Source organism: Galleria mellonella, unplaced genomic scaffold (genome assembly GCF_026898425.1).
Source record: "Galleria mellonella isolate WM207_F2 unplaced genomic scaffold, CSIRO_AGI_GalMel_v1 utg200, whole genome shotgun sequence".
Classification (NCBI taxonomy): domain Eukaryota; kingdom Metazoa; phylum Arthropoda; class Insecta; order Lepidoptera; family Pyralidae; genus Galleria; species Galleria mellonella.
In genome coordinates, this window is record NW_026442034.1 from 498004 (window position 1) to 519353 (window position 21350).

Consider the following 21350-nt stretch of genomic DNA (forward strand, 5'->3'; position numbering starts at 1 on the left):
ATATTATTTTTTATTTATTTATTTAACACTTTATTGCACCAACATAACATGATTTGTTAAAACAATTTTCAATACGTATAGTGTAGTACAAAAGTATATTGTTAGCAATGGGATTCTTAGTCTCCATTGCTAACAATCCCTTTTCCCCCATCCAACAATATAGTTTGCCGTGCGGTCCCGGCATAGGATGGGCCGCTTCTTCCTTTTCCGTGGATATCGTAACAGGCGACTGATGGAGGACGAGCGAACTCTCAAAAATCCTCTTAAAACATCTCCAAAGCCTAACGGCGGTTGTCAACCTGCACACCAAGCATCACAACTACTGGCAAACCTCCTTTTATAAGGGAGGCCTATGTACAGCAGTGGACAGTCAACGACTGATATAATGATGATAGTAAAGTATACTGTATACAGTATACCAGAGCTAGACTTTGTACAAAAGTCGATTGCTTGGGTACTTCTGTCCCATTCGTGTTTCTACCGTGAAGTAGTTGTGTTTGCATGGCTGTGTTTCGGTTTGAAGTGTGGAATATGGCGTGAATTTACTGGGTACAGAGGAATAACACCTGAGTCCTCAGGAATGGCAACGCATGGGAGGTATCATGGGCGAAACAGTATACTCTGTTATGTCCATGGTACTGCTCATGTCTATAGGCGACGGTTACCGCTTTCCATCAGGTGGGCCGTCAGCTTGTTTGCCATTATAAGTTGTATAAAAAAAAACATATACGAATTTATCCAAAATAATAGAAATTCCATTTCCCAAGTTATTTTATAATATCAAGATACGACAAGTAGACTTAAATCGAACCTGAAAAAAGCCTATTCAATTTGAATAGTCGAACTCTAATTGATCTGCCTTCAAAAGCTCACCAAACTGAGGAGGGCGAATCAAGAAAGGGAAAAAACACTGTTTATTTAGGATACTGGATTTTGTAATCGTATCTTTGGCATGTTTAAATTGAAAACAAAATGGTTTCGATAAAAATACAAAATGCGCAATAAACGTAACACTCGTCTGTAATTACTTTAACAAAATTGATGTGAGTTTTGTTAAATTAAAGTTTCATTAAATTTTATTTGATTTATTTACACTTTATTGTACATACTAGTATTACATAAGAAATATGACAGAGTTAAGCATATGTACAAAGGCAAGCTTAAAGAGTACTTAATTCTAAAAGAGTTCTTTATACTTAGTTTTATAGTACTTACATACAAAAATATAAATGTAAGCAATATACATTTCTCTAAAATATTATAAATAATCTCCTTAACAAATATCAATTTAACGCTTATTATGACATGAATTCGCCGTATCAGTCCCGGGCTAGAATAGGCCAGCTCTTCCTTTCCCGTGGGTGTCGTAAGAGGCGACTTAGGGAGGGCGAGGAACGGGCAGCGGTGTTCCTCCTAAAACATCTCCAAAGTTTAACTGCGGTTGCCAATCCGCCTGCCAAGCGTGGCAACTACTGGCACTTATGTTCAGCAGTGGACAGTAAAAGGCTGATATGATGACAATAATCTTAATTATAAGTAAATTGTGTACACGTTATTTAGAATAGAATAGAATAGAAACATTTATTGCCATACAATTACCATATAAAATATAAATAACATATACAAAAAGTGTCCCATACTCGGCAAAAGGAACCGGCTCAGCTGATGCTGTGAGTGTCCCAGCGCAATGTGAACTGCACAGAGCTGGTTTTCAGCCAGTCCCTCCGTTACTTGATTTTCTCTAATTCGGCTCATTTGATTTACTTGTAAATTCTGTTTCTTGTCACGAAATCTTTTAATTGTGAACATTATTTCTATTATTGAAATAAGATATATAAATGTAACAAATGCCTTCATTACCCGTCTAACATTAGGACATTTCCAATGTAAACTGGAAGTCAATTTTCTCAACTATTGTGATAAAAAACTAAACTCATCTCAATAGAAAAGCGGCTTGATTTGAATATTTAAAGCAGGTATACCTTCGGTTTATTGCTTCGTACGTCGCGGAAGGAGATTACGGAAGATGTTCACGGAAAATAGATTAGTGCTGGCATTTTTGTTGGGCCATTTTATTAGTGTTTAACGTTCCCTTTTCAACTAGAAAGGATATATATTGAAGTCAAAGTTTGCTAGAAAAAGGTGAATGTTTAGTATTTTTTCTTTTTTTTTTTTATACCACTGAGGTGGCAAACAAGCAACGGCCCACCTCATGGTAAGCAATTACCGTAGCCTATGAACGTCTGCAATACTAAAGGTATTACGCGCGCGTTGCCGACCCTGAAGAAACCTCTAAGAAGAAGAAAGAGTGAGACTTTGTATAAAAGTCGATTGCTTGGGTACCTCTGTCCCATTCGTGTTTCAACCGTAAAGCAGTTGTGTTTGCATGGTTGTGTTTCAGCTTGAAGGGTGGGATATGGCGTGAATTTACTGGGTACGGAGGAATAACACCTGAGTTCTCAAGAATGGCAACGCATGGGGGGTATCATGGGCGAAACAGTATACTCTGTTATGTCCATGGTACTGCTTATATCTATAGGCGACGGTTACCACTTTACGTCAGCGTGTTTGCTATTCTAAGCTGTATAAAAAAAATCCTTATTCTTACCATAGTATTAAGGATAAAAAGGAATGATGATACATTACTTCTTCTCTTCATATCTTACTTCGTATAATTATAAGAAGCTTGCAAAAAATCATACAAATTCTTCTAAAAGTATTCTCTCCCAGTCAAACTTAAGGAACTGTTAGAATGCTCGAATGCTAAAATTAATTGATATACATACTAAAATTTATTTAGACACACAAATAAATACATATAAATAACAAATATACTTATACACGTATAAAACATACTGTATTATTTACGAAGATGAAAATAATACATAACATACACACATTCATAATACTTATTATTAATACATGTGTATTGGTGGTGAGATCTAAATGAAATAATTGCATTATACAGATTAGTTACACAATTGTGAGTACTGCTAAAAAGCCTATGTTTAATATCTATATGCATGTATATGATAACGCGAGTACTGCTTCCTACAGGACAGGCTCAGCCTAGTGTAGGAAGCAATGATAAATTCTGTGCTAATACAAACATACTTTGTTAAATAAATATATCTTTTCTTATCTTTATATAAATAATTATCATCAGAGTTAATTAAATATCCATTAAATATATATCTAATATATAAAATTCTCGTGTCACGGTGTTTGTTACCAAACTCCTCCGAAACGGCGTTACCGATTTTCATGACATTTTATGTTCATTATGGGGTAGGTCTGAGAATCGGCCAACATCTATTTTTTATACCCCTCAATGATAAGGGTGACCCATCCCTAAAATTTTTTTTTTAATTTTATACACTTCTAGTGTTATCAGCTAGTATATATATATATATATAAAATAATTATCCTGTTGCAAGTTGGATTGGAATGGATTGTAAAAAGCAAACAATATTATTCATAGTAATTTTAAACATTTAGCCGAAAACTTTTCAAGCAACAAGAACAAAGCAAAATACATTACCCACAAAGTCTCAACTAACGTCTGCTTGCGCAGCTGCATCACTGTAACTTGACATTGATTTAATTAAATCAACACTGCACAATGATTATCGACTACGTGCAGTGCGAGGCTGGTCCACTCTGTCTGCTCCCGTATTGATTAACGTCAGCACTAATGGAATGGGGTATGCGTCAATTGTATGCGACATTACAAACTGTGGTGTAAGTGATGGACTAAAGTCGAGTTAGTACTTAGTAGCTCCCACTTTAAAGGATGAAAATGAAATGGATATGTGAGGATGAATGCCTTATCGTGACGAATTTGACAAGAATTAATCTTTTTTTTTTTATACAACTTAGAATGGCAAACAAGCTGACGGCCCACTTGATGGAAAGTGGTAACCGTCGCCTATAGACATGAGCAGTACCATGGATATAACAGAGTATACTGTTTCGCCAATGCGTTGCCATTCCTGAGAACTTAAGTGTCATTCCTCTGTACCCTGTAAATTCACGCCATATCCCACCCTTCGAACCGAAACACAGCCATGCAGACAACAGCTTCACGGTAGAAACACGAATGGGACAGAGGTACCCAAGCAATTGACTTTTGTACAAAGTATGATGTATTTGTAAGCAAAATCGTTTACACTCGTATGTCATAGACTGGGCGGCCATCGATTAACGCCAGACGCAGCAATATCCAGACAGGCGATATGTCACTCACTGTACGTGTCCGGAACAGTGGGACAATGACAAAACGAATATTAAGGTTTTCTGGAAAATTGCTGCTGTAATACTGTTTTATTGACCACCTTGCTGGTACAGCGGTTTGTTGTATCGCCTCACCTTCCGATAGTCGCCGCTTCGATCCTTGTAAAATACATTTTTTTTAATACAACTTAGAATGGCAAACAAGCTGACGGCCCACCTGATCGAAAGTGGTAACCATTGCCTATAGACATGAGCAGTACTATGGACATAACATAGTATACTGTTTCGCCCATGATATCCCCCATGCGTTGTCATTCCTGAGGAATCAGGTGTTATTCCTCTGTACCCTGTAATTTCTCTATCATATCCCACCCTTCAAACCGAAACACAGCCATGCAAACACAACTGCTTCACGGTTGAAACACGAATGGGACAGAGGTACCTAAGCAATCGACTTTTGTACAGTGTCTCCCTCTTCTAATATGAATATTTGTAGGTGTGTCTGTTTGTAGACGCTTGTTTGATCTAGATATTTTTTAGCGTATCATTATTATCATATCAGCCTTTAACTGTCCACTGTTGAACATAAATCTCCCCCTCGGGGGGTTTCGCTGGTATTTGCCACGCTTGGCAGCCGGACTGGCAACCGTAGTCAGACTTTAGAGTTGTTTTAAGAGGGACGCTACTGCCCATTTTTCGCCCTCCCTTAGTCGATACCTATGATACCCACGGGGGGGTGGCCTATTCTATGCCGAAACTACACGGCCATTTTAGCGTATGATATGATTGTATTTACAAAACGAAAATAATTACCTATTATTCAGTTTTCCAATACCAATAGTGGGGGAAAGGGATTGTTAGCAATGGAGTTTCACAGCCCCATTGCTTGTAATATGCCTTATTAGGTCGACCTCCACGCGGTTCCCCCTGGAAACCATCGTGAACAATTCTGTTGAATTCATCACGATGGGCTAACTGACCTACTTCATCCTCACCTATCATCCTTCACTGACGCCCCGCCGGTGTATACCGATAGCGCGGGTAGGGTTACCTTTCCATTATCATCCATTACAAAAAAATATCTATAGTGGGGAGAAAGGGATTGTTAGTGATAGAGACTAAGAATCCCATTACTAGCAATATACCCAACCAGGTCGACCTCCATGCGGTTCCCCCTGGAAACTATAATGGTTAATTCCTGATGAATTCATCATGATGGGCTAACTGGCCTGTTTTCATTCTCATCTATCACCCTTCACTGGTGCCCCGCCAGTGTATACCGATAGCGCAGGCGGGGTTACCATTCTATTATAATTCATTAAAAAAAAATATCTATAGTACAATCTCTGCTTAATTTAGGCAACTAGTGGGCGCTGTTGCAGTATATGCAAAAAATAATTAATTATAATAAATAATTATTTTAAAATAATTAATGACGTTTGTTTTGACAGACGCACAATAATTTAATTAACTGGATTTAAATTTGAAATCCAAGAAATACGTTTCTGTCCAAATGGATGCGATTAAAATTTAATTGAAGTACGAAGTTTTGCACAAATGATCGGTATTAATATTTTATTAATATTGTGACAGAATTATATAAGATTTTACATAAAACAGATTTAATATTGATAAACGAATGAACGCTCAAATTATTGAACGAGTTTCCTGACGAGATTCTGCCAAGAGACTACAGCAGGAGGTTCTTCAGAAAAGAGAGGAGGATAGCCCTCAGGCTCAGCATTGGACAGTTAACTGCTGTTATGATTGGCCACGTACTAGTTTCCTACCTTAGTAGTGTAAAAAAAAATATAAATAAATAATTGCTTGGGTACCTCTGTCCTATTCGTGTTTCAACCGTGAAGTAGTTGTGTTTGCATGGCTGTGTTTCGGTTTGAAGGGTGGGATATGGCGTGAATTTACAGGGTACAGAGGAATAACACCTGAGTCCTCAGGAATGGCAACGCGTGAGGGGTATAATGGGCGAAACAGTATACTCTGTTATGTCCATGATACTGCTCATGTCTTTATCATATCATGGCGACGGTTACCACTTTCCATCAGGTGGGCCGTCAGCTTGTTTGCCATTCTAAGTTGTATAAAAAAAAGCTACTGCCAATCCCTCTACCATAAGCTCCCTTAGTCGCCTAGAAAAACTGTTTATTTGAAGTCAAATATAAATACGCGTCCTATACATGTATATTTGTACATATTGTTCACAAAATCCAATTTATCCAGGGCTTTCAGCACTTCATTGTAGAAACAAAGATTTATTCAGCAGCGTAGATTGTACCTCGTCCAGTAACTTTACTTTACAGCGCCACCCCTAATCCGGTCTAGGGTCGTATTACGAACTTTTTAAAAACCAGTCATGTTCTAGACAATTCACTTTACGGTCAAAAACTGCTTTGTTCTTTCCCATATTATAACGTATACAAATCAAGCCTACTATCGCCTGAATAATTTATTTGTGCCCAGTTATTATTTTTACTTTTTTCGTTTATTTATTCAAGGACAATAAACAAAGCATGAAGGGAAAGAGATCGTTACTAATGAAGGGACCAATTGCTAATAATAAACCCTATCAGGTCGACCTCCACGTGGTCCCCCCTGGAAACAATCGTGCTGAATTCTAGGTATATTCATCGTGGTGGGCTAACTAACCTGTCTTTTAATCCTCACTTGTCATCTCTCACTGGTGCCCCGCCGGTATATACCGTTAGCGAAAGCGGGGTTACCATACCATTTTCACTCATCAAAAAAAATCTAGATACCTAATTATATGTATATTTTTTTTTATAAATATGTTACACGATGTCATCGCTATTTAAACAAACAATTGTTACACTTAGTATATACTAAAAACAATTTTAGGATTAATACATTTATTTTAACGAATCACATAGTAAGCCATAATATTCTGAATACCCTCTTGACAATTTTAACAACACTATAATCGATAATTATGTATATAAATTAGGAGGAGAGTTCATCATCATGTCCTACAGCCTCAATGGTCGCGTACTGCGCGGTTTCAGAGATGTTTCCTACCACGAACACTCAGGTTGTGGAGTGAGCTCTCTGCCGATGTTTTCCCAAGAGACTACAGCATGGGGTTCTTCAAAAGGGGGGTAAAGAGGTTTCTTCAGGGTCGGCAACGCACGCGTAATACCTCTGGTATTGCAGGTGTTCATAGGCTACGGTAATCACTTACCATCAGGTGGGCCATATGCTTGTTTGCCACCACAGTGGTATAAAAAAAAACAATAGTAAATTTAAACCGTTGTAATTCTAATTAGGCTATTATAACGTTAATATTTTTGAATAACCTAGTTAGTAAGTTTTAATTGTATAAATGACATCTAATCAGTAACATGACTAATGAATTTTAAGTTTAATAAATCATAACGGTACTTTCTAATTATGAATGAAAAATGAATATTCTATACTTAGTAAAACTACACAGAGACCGATGCGTTCCCTTCCGTTTCTGTCGAGCGACTGCACCGCCTTTTGCTCGTTGTCTAATACTTGCTTCCCGCTTATGGCGTGGCGGATGTTGTAGTGGGGAGAAATTAATCAATTTCTGGACGGTTTTTTTTTTAAACGACGATAACAATACATATAAATAAGGGGGAAAGGGATTGTTAGTAATGGAGATTGAGAATCCCATTGCTAGCAATATACCCAACCAGGTCGACCTCCTCGCGGTTCCCCCTGGAAACTATCATGATTAATTCCTGATGAATTCATCATGATGGGCTAACTGGCCTGTTTTCATTCTCATCTATCACCTTCACTGGTGCTCCGCCGGCGTATCCCGTTAGCGCAGGCGGGGTTACCATACCATTTTCACCCATCAAAACAATACATATAAATAACATACAAATCAGCAAAGTTTCCACATGTAAACAGAACATATTTAACATTGAATAGACAGGAATACCAAATACCCACTTAATAGTAAAAAGCAAGGCAATATAACATAACATAAGAGAATTAAATAACTATAAATATACATTATATTAATCTCGAAATAATACTTTTTCTGCAGAGATGGTATTAAATTAATCATTATAATTCTATGAATAAATCAAAGTGTACTTAATCCCCGTCGAATATCTACCGTTATCGTGAAATAATGTCTATAATAAAGTGGCGGTCAGACCGTAAGTCAACGCCGGCAATCCGGAACCGACTAATGGAATAATGGGGACGATCTATGGCCTCCCCGCTGCATTATGCCGCCATAATCTAGCTCATTCGGGAACTTTTATGTGCTAAAGATTAATCACGGATGTCGTAATCGTCTCACTAGATGCTCTACTCATGTTATGAAGTATCTGTCTATACTCCAAAGCTTTGTGTGGTGGATGAAGATAAAAAGTATTTATTTATTTAAATTTCAATGAACAATTAAACATAAAATATATAACAATTAAAAAACACACACGACGGAAACTTAAAAATGGAGTAACTTCTCCCGTTTTCCCAACATTTGCCTTCACTGCTTTGCTCCTATTGATCGTAGCGTGATGAAAAATATACTATAACCTGCCCAGGAGTATGAAGAATAATTGTACCAAGTTTTGTTAAAATCCGTCGAGTAATTTTTGTTTCTATAACGAACATACAGACAGACAAAAATTTTACTGATTGAATTTTTGCACCAGTATCGATCACTAATCACCCCCTGATAGTTATTTTGGACATATATTCCATTCCATACAGAATTGACCTCTCTACAAATTTATTATAAGTACCTATAGATAAGTAAGTGTACATATGGCGTATTTAACACCTAATGACGTTCTCTACCAAATAAACCATGTAGCAGGCAGAAAATTAAGTAGGCGGTTTAATACTATTTTTACATACATACATATCTGTCACGCCTGTCTCCCATTAGGGTAGGCAGAAACAATGGAACGCCAAATGCTTCGATTCAAACAAACCTCTTTCGCTTCTTCCATATTCATCAATCTTTTAAAACACGCTCGCCGGTTACTTTACGGGTACTTTTAATTTGGCCCTTCTTCAGCACGTCGCCTATTTGGTCAACATACGTCCGTCTAGGGCGGCCCCTACCGACATCTCCATTCATTCTTGCTCGATAAATCTACCTAGTATACCATATCTTACTAGTTTCAACAACTAAAATTAAACTAGTTCATTTCAGTTTGTGGAATTAGATAGATAGATATATTTATTAATTTAATTTAATATACATATATATACAATACATATATATATATATATATATATATATATATATATATATATATATATATATATATATATATATATATATATATATATATATATATATATATGTATTGTATGTGATTCTATATGTTTGTATGTTTATTTATCTTAAATTGTTATTATCTCTCAAAATATTTATTTAATTTAATTTTTTTTTAAATCTATGCACCGCCATTTACTCTCTCTGTTTAGCGTAACGGTTAAGATTGCCATCAAGCATTGAGTCCACCCAGTAGAGATATATATTAATTTGTGCAAAAGTATATATAAATAAATAAATAGATATATAATTTATTTGCATCACAATTAATTATAGATATATAAGTATAATTAATTTACATGACATTAAATATTCGTACACATTTAAAAAAAGAAATAAAACAAAACATATAGAAAAAAAAACAAAAAGAAACTACATAAAAGATATAACGAAATTTTTCGTGAGTGTGCCACAGTTACACAAAATGGTCAATTTCATTATACATGAAACAATAGGTTATTTACATAATTCGTGTAGTAACGTACACATACACAATATGGCGGCCATTTCAAGATGGCGACGGTCATTATAGCTTGTTTATACAGTGCAACTTGTAATGTTTTATTTGGACGAAGTTTCGCAGAAGTATCGCTGTAAACAAATGGTGTTAATCAACTTGTGCCGCCCATTTATAATCATTTGAAACTTCCTCAAGTATTCTCCGGCAGTTTTCTAATTTTCTCGTGAAATTAAACAATGACAGATTCTTGTAAAATCCTGCAGATTATTAACTTTTAAGATAATAACATTCACTCTCGGTACGCAACGCGAGTGATATTATTTGATTTGTTTCGGACTTTAGATGAGTTCTTGTAAATTGAACATTTATATAACGCCAAAGAAACGTATTCAGATGAGATTTTGTATTTTCAAATTTTGTTATTTCAAATTAGACAATAATACTGTACATTTACTAGTCTACATAAAGGTATACTATATCAGCCGTTAACTGTCCAACGTTGTTCATATGCCTCCCCCTATTGGGGGGGTTTTGCCATTGTTATTTATTATTATTATAATTGTCTGTTTTGGAATCCTGCAATGAGGAGGAGGGCGTTGATGTTCGCGACACAGTTTTATACTTCTGCAAATATCATCGTTTTTAATAATACTGTAACCAATGTTTTTGTTCCAAATAAATTATTATTAAATTAATTAAATTAGATACTTGTAAACACTCGAGTACCTCAGTATCCAGTAGTTATTTGAGTCAATACTCGGCTTTGTATTGTCGTATGAATGACATACATAGAAAAGACCATCCCTTTCTTTCCTGTACGTATCGTAAAAGGCGACTATTTCATTTGTTTTAATTCGATTGTTGTATTCAATTGTTGATGAGCAGTAGCATCCCTCTTAAAACACCATCAAAGTCTAACTGCGGTTGCCAATCTACATATGTCAATCCAAAATAATATTTGATAACAATAGCTCTAATAATTTACGTGATAAAATCTACGTAATACTATATTTATTAATTGCTCTTCTGCCATGTGGCTTTTTAAAACATCTCCAAAGGCTAACAACGGTTGCCAATCCGCTTGCCAACCATGAAAACTACTGGAAAAACCTCCCAAGGAGAAGGCTTATCTTTAGCAGTGGACAGTAAAATGCTGATATAATGAAGATTATTTTTTTTTTACGGCAAACGAGCATGCGGCTCACCTGATGGTAAGTGACTACCGCCGCCCATGGTCACCCACAACACTAACGGCATTGCAGGTGTGCTGCCGGCCTTTTAAAAAGGAATTTGCTCTTTTCTTGAAGGTTATGTTGTCGTATCGGTTCGGAAATACTGCTGCTGGAAGTTGATTCCAAAGAGTGGTTGTGCGTGGGAGAAAGTGCTTTAAAAACGCACGGTGGAGGACCGCCACTCGTCCAGATGGTTGGGATGAAATTTGTAATGGTGAAATGGTCTCGATATATCTCATTTTATTGTAAATATGAAACAATATACACAATGATCAACATAGAATAATATCCGTACGCCCGACCACGATGATTTCTAGCCAGTTGTAGCTAACAAATCGCCCACCGCGCCATCCGGCTTCCGGACCCTGCAATACAGGCCGCCAGCCATTCGGAACATTATAATTCCAGCATTACACACTCATTTTATCTTTTTATAAGTATACATACTATCTATCTATCTATCTATTTAAGAGCCGCGCTCTTGTCGGTGGAGCTCTTGCCACTCACTACGATTTTCAGCGAGTCTCTTCACCTCTTGATACGATACGACACCAACTCCTTCCTTGATCTGCCTGATATAACTATGTCTCGGTCTCCCTCTCCCCCTTCTTCCTTCTATCTTACCTTCTATTATAATGTTCATAAGTTCGTCGTGTCGTATTAAGTGTCCCAACATACATACATTAATGTATAATTCATACCGTTTTAAATATGAAATACTAGCATATGTGTAACTACGGCCGATCTCCGAAAATCTTGTATCGATAATGACAATAAATTTTAGCTGAAAAAATTGTATATTTATATATACGTACATATATCGTCGTGTAGTCCCACATATTACATACATACAACTATTATGATATATATTCTATCTAACGTTAAATTTACATCGAATCAGTTACAAATGCACCAAAGACTGCAATTCGTTTATATTTAGAATAAGTACTTTAATACGTTGACTTAAAATCAATTTTTAAATATGCCAGTTTAGCGAGTCAGTACTGCCTATGTCAATTTGATACAAAAACTAAACCAAATGTAAACCTACACTAGTTTATTTCTTTTTATTTTTGGAAAGGATAAAATAAATGTACATTTTATCACATTATATTTAGATTGACTAAACGAATAATTAACTTATTTGTTTTGAACAAACTGATTGCAAATTATCTAGCTATACGTGAACAAAACCACATACACACAATAGTGGATCAATAAATCAAGAATGTCAAAACAAAATCCAATCAGCGCGGAATTCCGCGCAATAAACAAAGCGCAAAGGCTGCGATGTATGGCGCTCGTTTATCACAGATCATACCGGCCCTGATATTAACCGACCTCTATGTGTATATGACATAATATGTGACAATTACTAGCACCCTGGTAGGTATTTTAGGGCTTTTAATTCTTATTTATTTATTTATAATTACGCACACCAATAGTATACATATTAAATATATATATATTTACTAGCGACCCGCCCCGGCTTCGCACGGGTACACATTACATCACATCACATTAGAAATCTTTAAAATAATAGTTCTTCTCTACTATATTATGCATGTATTATACATATAAACCTTTCTTATGAATCACTCTATCTATTAAAAAAACCGCATCAAAATCCACTGCGTAGTTTTAAAAATCTAAGCATACATAGGGTCAGACAGATGGGAAGGAACTTTCTTTTATACTATGTATTGATATATATATATATATATATATATATATATATATATATATATATATATATATATATATATATATATATATATATATATATATATATATATATATATATATATATATAAAATAAAATAAATTAAATTTATAATTACATTGTTTTTATTACAAAATTTTAATACAAATATAAAGCAAGACTAGGCAATTAAATCTACATGGTCTTCAGTACCATACCGCGAAACACTGCCAACGAGTCATGGCTTACGTCTACCATATATCCGGATCTAAACCGCATATATGATTATAGTTATTGCATATTCTTGCAAGCGGAGCAGTCAACCTTTTTATTATTCAAATGCATTCAAAATAAATTCATTCTAATTCCTATTTAGAGAAAATTTTGAACAAAAGTCGATTGCTTCTGTACCTCTGTCCCATTCGTGTTTCAACCGTGAAGCAGTTGTGTTTGCATGGCTGTGTTTCGGTTTGAAGGGTGGAATATGGCGTGAATTTACTGGGTACAGAGGAATAACTCTGTTATGTCCATGGTACTGCTTATGTCTATAGACGACGGTTACCACTTTCCATCAAGTGGGCCATCAGCTTGTTTGCCGTTCTAAGTTGTATAAAAAAAAAGTATTAGATACGAGTATTACAATGTTTCTTGATCAATATAAACGGTTTCAATGTAGTAGTAGTTTTATAATAGCCTTTTAAGTCTGTTAGTTAAATACTTTAAACTCATAACGGGGTTATTAAAGTTGTACGGTGTAACTATTCTGAACGTTTACAACTTAGGTATTTCTAAGTTTAAGAGACTACCGACTAAACCGTCTTTCAAAAAAAGCGTTCACGCTCACTTTTTTACTTTATCCGAGCAGTAAATGCTTTATATTATTCTCAATTTCGTGTATAATATAGTATATGTCATATATGTGTAAGTATATTTGTTATCCATATATATTTATTCGTTTATATATGTAATTTTAGTATGTATGTATATCAATAATTACTAGTAACACATTCGAGTATTCTGACACTTCCCTATGGTTGACTGGGAGAGAATGCTTTTAGCATTAAGTCCGTCATGTACACATATTTGTACAAATGAATAAATAAATTAATTAATTAATAACGCAGTCGTGCATAATAACACTCTGTAATCTAAGAAGAAATTATACATAATTCGATTTTTCCATTCATTTCTATTTGTAATTATTTCAGTATTCACTTACTCTCTTTCAAGCCATATTGTCCATAACACAGTCCATCTATTTGTTTTAGATCTTTCCCCACTCTTATAATCGTCCTCATACCTACTTTTTTTATACCACTGAGGTGGCAATCAAGCATACGGCCCACCTGATGGTAAATGGTTATCTTAGTACATGAATGCCTGCAATACCAGAGGTATTACGCGCGTTACCGACTCTAAAGAAACCTCTTTACCCCCTTTTGAAGAACACCATGCTACAGTCTCTTGGAGAAACCTCGGCAGGGAGCTCATTCCATAACTTGAGTGTTCGTGGAAGAAAATTTTTCTGAAACTGCGCTATAAGCGACCATTTAGGCTGTAGGGTATGATAGTAAATGCCCCATCAATGGCAAGCCGTACGATGGTAGAAAGTGGCCGTGGACATCATATTGAACAATCCCTCTGAGCACAATCCGTTGTACAAGCGGTTATATTTTAATATTTTCTTTGAAACATTCTCTTTATCTCTGCGTATCACGTCGCCTTTTTTTTTAACGTCTGGAAAATGCTTTATGCAGATCCATACACCTTGTGGGAGGTGAATGGATACTGTGGGAATCATATCACGTGGCCTGATGGATACATTAAAATATTAAGACTAATTGTTATTACTTTACTGCATATAAGACTACATTCAAAATGCCATTTTGTATTATGATTACGAAAAAAACAAAATTTCAAATTTTAAATTCCAGATACTGCCCCGGAGTTGCATTACACGTTTATCGAGCAGGCGTTACACCCTGGACCGGCCCTGGCACTACACTGCGCCGCGTCAGGCTCACCACCACCGCGGTTCACCTGGCTACTGGATGGACAACCAGTCGAGGAACACAATACGCCACAAAGGTACCGCTTTAGAAGAATAATATTATTAGAAGATATAAATTATACCAATAAGAAAGTCTACTGTACATATTTCCTTCAATGTCTTTTAGCATAGCAAATAAGCTGATGCCTACCAATTTTAAAGTGGTAAAGTGGTAATGGTATATAGATTTTTTTTATACAACATAGAATGGCAAACAAGCTGACGGCCCACCTGATGGAAAGTGGTAACCGTCGCCTATAGACATTAGCAGTACCATGGACATAACAGAGTATACTGTTTCGCCCATGATACCCCCCAAGCGTTGCCATTCCTGAGGATTTAGGTGTTATTCCTCTGTACCCAGTAAATTCACGCCATATCCCACCCATCAAACCGAAACACAGTCGTGCAAACACAACTGCTTCACGGTTGAAACACGAATGTGACACGAGGTACCCAAGCAATCGACTTTTCTACAAAGTCTCCCTCTGGTAGACCATTATATGATATGAATAGTACCATAATATCCACTCAATGAACTTTGACGCCCATGGTACCTTTCATCTATTGCTATTCTTAAGAAGTCAGATCTTATACAACCGTATTCTGTAATTTCACTACATTATCTCGTTCTCCAAACCAAAACATAACTGTGCATGTACAATTACTTGAGAGTAGAAATCAAGAGGGAAGTAGCATTCAGCTATGAACACGAATATATGGGTTTTTGTCTAATCAATTTTCGCTGTTAAAAAGCTTGGATGATAATACAATGTGAAATCCTCGCGTCTTAAGAAAATAGCAAGCAAATGTAATAATAGAATGGGCCACCTATTTTTTTCCTGTGTGTGTCGTATAAGAAGACTAAGAGAACTTTACGGCCGAGGGATGGGCAGCAGCGTCCCTCTTTAGATATTACCAAAGCCTAACTGCGATTGCCAACGCGCTTGTCAAGTATAGTAACTACTGGAAAAATTCCCCTTATGGGGGAAGCCTATGTCTTGCAGTGAACAATAAACGGCTGATATGATGCTGAAATGTAATGCATCTATAGTCTATATAGGGTCATTGACCATAAAGCGGATCTCGCGGAGCTTCGTGTCGTCTCTTTGTATCAAAAGGTCTCCAAACTCTACTTCCTTTCTTACACAGGACGTCATACAATTTTACAACATTTTTCTATACAATTTTATAGGACAGTGTCACAATTCATGAATTCAAATGGCGATGTGGTGAGCTTCTTGAACATCTCGTCGGTGCGGCCTGACGACGGCGGCCGGTACACGTGTCGAGCTCACAACACCAGGGGCGCGGTCGATCACTCCACCAGACTCAATGTTTATGGTAATTGTTTAATAGCAATATAGTATTTTTCTTAAAAATATATTACACTTTGAATAGTTTTTCGACTAACTGTAATCTCACCTGTTGACAAATGATTATGATCTTGAAGACAAAGCTCGCGGATTAATAAACAGATGCCATATATACAAAGGAGCTATTGGCATTCTTTTAATAGCATAGATGGGAACTTATTGTCAGTCTATTTATTACTAGTATTTATATTGCTTTCTCTACGTAAATTAATAAAGTTATTTTCCATCTGCCTATCTTTAATTTAAATCATTTTTAGTTTCATTAATGTGCTCTGCCAGTTTTTTAAATTATTTACTTCACTTCACAATTCGGCCAAGTTGTATAAAATGTAGTCACATCACAAGTATATTGTAGCATGTCGATTTAAAGAATTTAAACCATACAAAATGCGAAAGTTTATAAGTTTTTTATTGTACATTTTTTATACGAAACTGTTGATTGTTGGTAGGTACACCTTCAATAAGAAACATCGGGCCGGTCCGCGTCGTGGCCGGCGTCAACACAACCATCTACTGTCCATTCTCCGGATTTCCAATCAGGTTGATGGAGGTGCATTTGTTTAGTAAAATTATAAGTTCCGTTTTCATTTTCTTTTGTAGTTCAGTGTTTAATTCTATACGCCCTATCGTTTGATCCTGCTGTTTTGTAATCTAATATAGTTTTCGTCCCTGTACATACTCCCAAATGTTACGTATCAATTTTTAAGTTCAGTTTAATTTTATACTGTTTGAATATTCTCTAATGAAAACTTGTTATGTGCATCACTGGATGCAGGTGAAACAGGACCATTCCTTATAGCATTTTATGAGGAAGTTCCAACGTATTCAACAGCGAACAAGGTATGGTTGCCGTTAATACAAATTAACAATAATCCATTCCCAAAAATCATAATGAAATTCACAGCAAAGCATTAGCCTTTGATGTTAATAGTTGAAAACTGATTTTCCAGTGAGATTCGATGGCAGCGCGGTGGCCTGGACCTCAGTTCCACAGGCGGCAGAGCATTATCCGGGAATAACGGTGAGCTGCTCCTATGGCCAGCGGAGCCGGCCGACGCGGGGGTGTACTCCTGCAGAGTGACTGCCCCTTCGGGACAATACGCACAGAAGGACGTGCAGATATTTGTTAGAAGTTAGTTGGTGTTTAACATTTCCTGCTTCTTTATGTACTTTTACCTTTTTTTCTATTATAAAATGAGAGATTTCATCGTAATCATGTCCGTAGTAATGATGGTGCAAAGTTCATCCTGCTTGAGTGATCTTTTGTATTTTTCTATCCATTCAATACTATTAATCAACTATTATTGGTACAAATAATGACAGATAAATCATTACATATTTTTACATTTGTATTGACATTGTATTAGGTTCGCCTAGTGTCAAATTCATCTTTTTATCTTGTAATTGCAACTTTGTGTTATTTTTTTTTTTCGTTAAATTTAAATTTTTACTACTTGATATTTCAGATCCGCCAAAAATAGCTGGTTTCACTTTCCCAACTGACCTAGTGGAAGGTAGTTCCATCCAAGTACTATGTGGCATCACGTCTGGAGATAAACCGGTCTACTTTTCTTGGTTAAAGGATGGACAGCATATTCCTTCGAATTTACAAGTGAGTATCGTAATCCTGATTTCATTAGCTACTATATTTTAGAACAACCTATATAGCGTTATATTAGGCATTGCTTTGGTATGGTATGGTATCGATTTGTATGAATTAGGTCCCTATTTTACAATAATGCAATAGATTTAGTTGCTTTTATTTAACTTATGAGTCTTTTAATTTTAATTACATCTATATCAGAGGGAGACTTTGTACAAAAGTCGATTGTTTGGGTATCTCTGTCCCATGTGTGTTTCTACCGTGAAGCAGTTGTGTTTGCATGGTTGTTTTGGTTTGAAGGGTGGGATATGACGTGAATTTACAGGGTACAGAGGAATAATATCTGAGTCCTCAGGAATGGCAACGTATGGGAAGTATCATTGGCAAAACAGTATACTCTGTTATGTCCATGGTACTGCTCATGTCTATAGGCGACGGTTACCACTTTCCATCAGGTGGGCATCAGCTTGTTTGCCATTCTAAGTTGTATAAAAAAAACAGTGTATATGTGATGCAGATACTAATTGCTACTATAAAACATTGTGCATTATCATTACAAAACTTTGACAGTATATTGAATACGAAGAGGATTGCTTTCTTCGATAAGAGATTTGATGAGAAATAACAAAATACTTAAGTTCTTAGTCGTGCCAATTTAGAATATGAACTTTTCTTAATTGTCACAAGTTTGCAGTGTACCTCCAGATATTCTCTGATTTCTCATAACACGAAGCATCCTAATAACATTAAGGCTATTAGTTTCAAAATATAAAATTTATTTATAAATAGGTACCATTTGATATTTAACGTAGGTTTGTTTGAATGCTTAAAAAATCAAAGAATCATTTGCATATAAAAGTTAAGTGACCAACAAAAAACGTATAGAAATAGCAAGCGTCAAAATATATTAAAAATACTTACTTTTTTCGGTGTGTCAAGGTTCAACAAGAACTGAAAAGGACTATCCGATAACTTCCATTGTTTAAATCAGAGTGTCAGACTCTAAGATTTTATTGACCTTTGAATACTGAATGTAGTTCGTATCTTCATGGAAGGTCCAAGAGAAGTCACTGGACGAGTTCAGTTTCCTGATCTTCTCGCACGTGACGTCGAAGCACAGCGGCGAGTACACGTGCGTGGCGAGCAACTCAGCCGCTGAGGTCAACCACACCGCTTCACTCGCCGTCAAAGGTAGCGCATACATTACGGTATAGTACCATAGTGGGGATATTACTGTAACAAAGAAAAAGCGAGTCGGACTTGCGCAATGACGGTTCCGTACAAAAACATCAATTTTTATTTTTTTGTGAAATAACTACAAATTTACGGTTTTCGGATTTTTACCTTTACTTGTGCTACATAACATTGTTTCTTGCCAAATTTTGTGATTCTAAGTCAAAGGGTTAAGTTTTGATTCCCTTTAATATCAAAATATGTGATGTAAATGTAACATAAACGGCTTCTTTTGATTGCATCGATTTAGAACTTACATTATTTTATATGATATTAATTTCAACTTGATACCTCCACGAGTTTCTAAGAAAAAGGGTATTGACAATCGGACGGATGGACGATAAAGTGATCCTATAATGGTTCCGCTTTTTTCCTTTGGAGGTACGGAACCCTAAAAAGGTCAATTTTAAGGATCAACAGCTTCTTAGTTACATTAGCGAAGGTCACCAAAAGGAAACTTTTCATTAAACTAACTGCAGTGATTACCAATTCCCATCAGGAGGGCCGTCAGCTTAATTACCATTCTAAAATGCATAAACAAATCTGCATGAACACTTCGAAGTTTGAGAAAGAAGATTTTTTTATCAATATAATAACAAGTTTTAATTTCTTTACTTCCATTTATCCCAGTGGCGCCTTCGTGGGTGTACGAGCCCCAAGATGTATCAGCTTTGCTCGGCACTCAAATATTGACGCACTGCGCTACAAAAGGTTATCCCGAACCAAGAATCACTTGGCTAAAAGGACAAGGTAAACACATTTACCAGCAATAACTTTTTCGTTTTACCCAAACATAGACGCTTTTTATCTACTTATTAATATGTAGAAATGACTACGTCCATAAATGTTTTATTACGTACGTACGTTTTAAACCAATGTCTATTTGAGAAACTCTTTTAAAGCCTTTTAATTATTCTGATTTAACATTGTCGTACATAATTTTCTTTTAGGCACTGGAGTGGGTGATTTTCGTCTAGTATCGAACTCGGACCTGCAGTTCTCAGTGCTCACCAACGGGACACTGAGCATAGCGCCGGCCGCTCATCACCACGAGGGGCAATACATGTGCAGAGCCGAAAACGGTATTGGGAGGGGATTGTCTAAGATTATAACTGTCTCAGTCAATGGTGAGTTTTCACGAGAAAAATTTAGGTTGAAAAATTTTCAAATCATCAGAAACTTAAGAAGACTGTTTAGTTGATTACAATTATTTTATTTAATTTCGCTACCATTTGCATGCGTGTTACTACCAACATTGACTATAATATTGACTACTATTATTATAGAAGTTCTAGCTATTCTACATAACTGGCTAAAATTAAAATTTCAATTTGATATATTGTTTTAAAATAATCATTAAAATACAGGGAAGGGGACTTACCATAATTATGTATTCCGTAATGTCCACATCTATAGATGACAGTGCAGATCAGAACGATAGATGTCTAAGATATATATTTTATGTATTTAGCGTCGCTTAAATATATCAGTCCGGTAATAAGCGGTGAAGGTTGTCCCCGCAGAGCCGGCGCACTTCGAGTTCTCGTCGCGCAACATGACGGTGCAGCGCACGGCCGCCGCCGCGCTGCACTGCGACGCGCGCGGCGACGCGCCGCTGCAGCTGCACTGGACGCACAACGCGCGCCGCCTCGACCTCGCCACCTACCGGTACCGCCTGCTCCTCGCCGCTGTCTTCTCACCCTAGCAAGCTGCTTACTTATTAGTATACTTAGTAGTAGCATTTTTTCATCATCTTCCTACCCCTATCCCAATTATTATTTAAGGTCGGCGTAATATTTTTTCCCCTTCCCTTCTTCTCTATTCCCAGTAATTTCCGCATTCACTCCCATTCTATTGGCATTCTTTATTAAACATGAATCGAAATCAAGCTGTCGATATAGCTGATGAATAGTGGTAACATGCGCACGTAGACATGAACAGTACCGTGGAGCCTATGTTACTCATAAATTCCCTCATTATTTCAACCGTTAACTTTCCCACTACTGAATTAAAGCATTCCCCATAAGGGGTGTTTTACTAGTAGTAGAACCACGCTTGGCAGGCGGATTGGCAACCGCAGTTAGGCTTTTAGGTGTGTTTTAAGAGGAACGCTGCTGCTGCCCGTCCCTCTACCATTAGGCATTTGCCTCTTAAGA

General features: G+C 36.4%; 1 protein-coding gene and 1 long non-coding RNA gene across 4 annotated transcripts in view; one reads left to right on the top strand and one right to left on the bottom strand.

The window, feature by feature from the left end:
* The window catches only part of LOC113519148 (cell adhesion molecule Dscam2-like), a 271730-nt gene that overhangs the window by 233697 nt on the left and 16683 nt on the right, over positions 1–21350 (top strand). Inside the window, exons 10-18 of the mRNA XM_052894222.1 lie at positions 14867–15020; positions 16178–16326; positions 16808–16898; positions 17309–17490; positions 17825–17970; positions 19017–19152; positions 19825–19944; positions 20145–20321; positions 20718–20862. Of these exons, the coding sequence (XP_052750182.1) occupies positions 14867–15020; positions 16178–16326; positions 16808–16898; positions 17309–17490; positions 17825–17970; positions 19017–19152; positions 19825–19944; positions 20145–20321; positions 20718–20862 (1300 nt within the window). The remainder of the gene's footprint in view (positions 1–14866; positions 15021–16177; positions 16327–16807; positions 16899–17308; positions 17491–17824; positions 17971–19016; positions 19153–19824; positions 19945–20144; positions 20322–20717; positions 20863–21350) is intronic.
* LOC128200527 (uncharacterized) lies at positions 1138–20753 on the bottom strand. 3 transcript variants are annotated; one of them, XR_008252749.1, is made up of 5 exons: positions 20576–20753; positions 18883–19194; positions 2609–2763; positions 1983–2100; positions 1138–1413 (listed from the first exon to the last, which is right to left on the bottom strand). It is a non-coding gene; the product is annotated as an uncharacterized LOC128200527 (long non-coding RNA). The 3 variants fall into 3 exon arrangements; XR_008252751.1 differs by lacking the exon at positions 1983–2100 and having other exon boundaries at positions 1398–1413; XR_008252750.1 differs by lacking the exons at positions 1983–2100; positions 2609–2763 and having other exon boundaries at positions 1142–1413.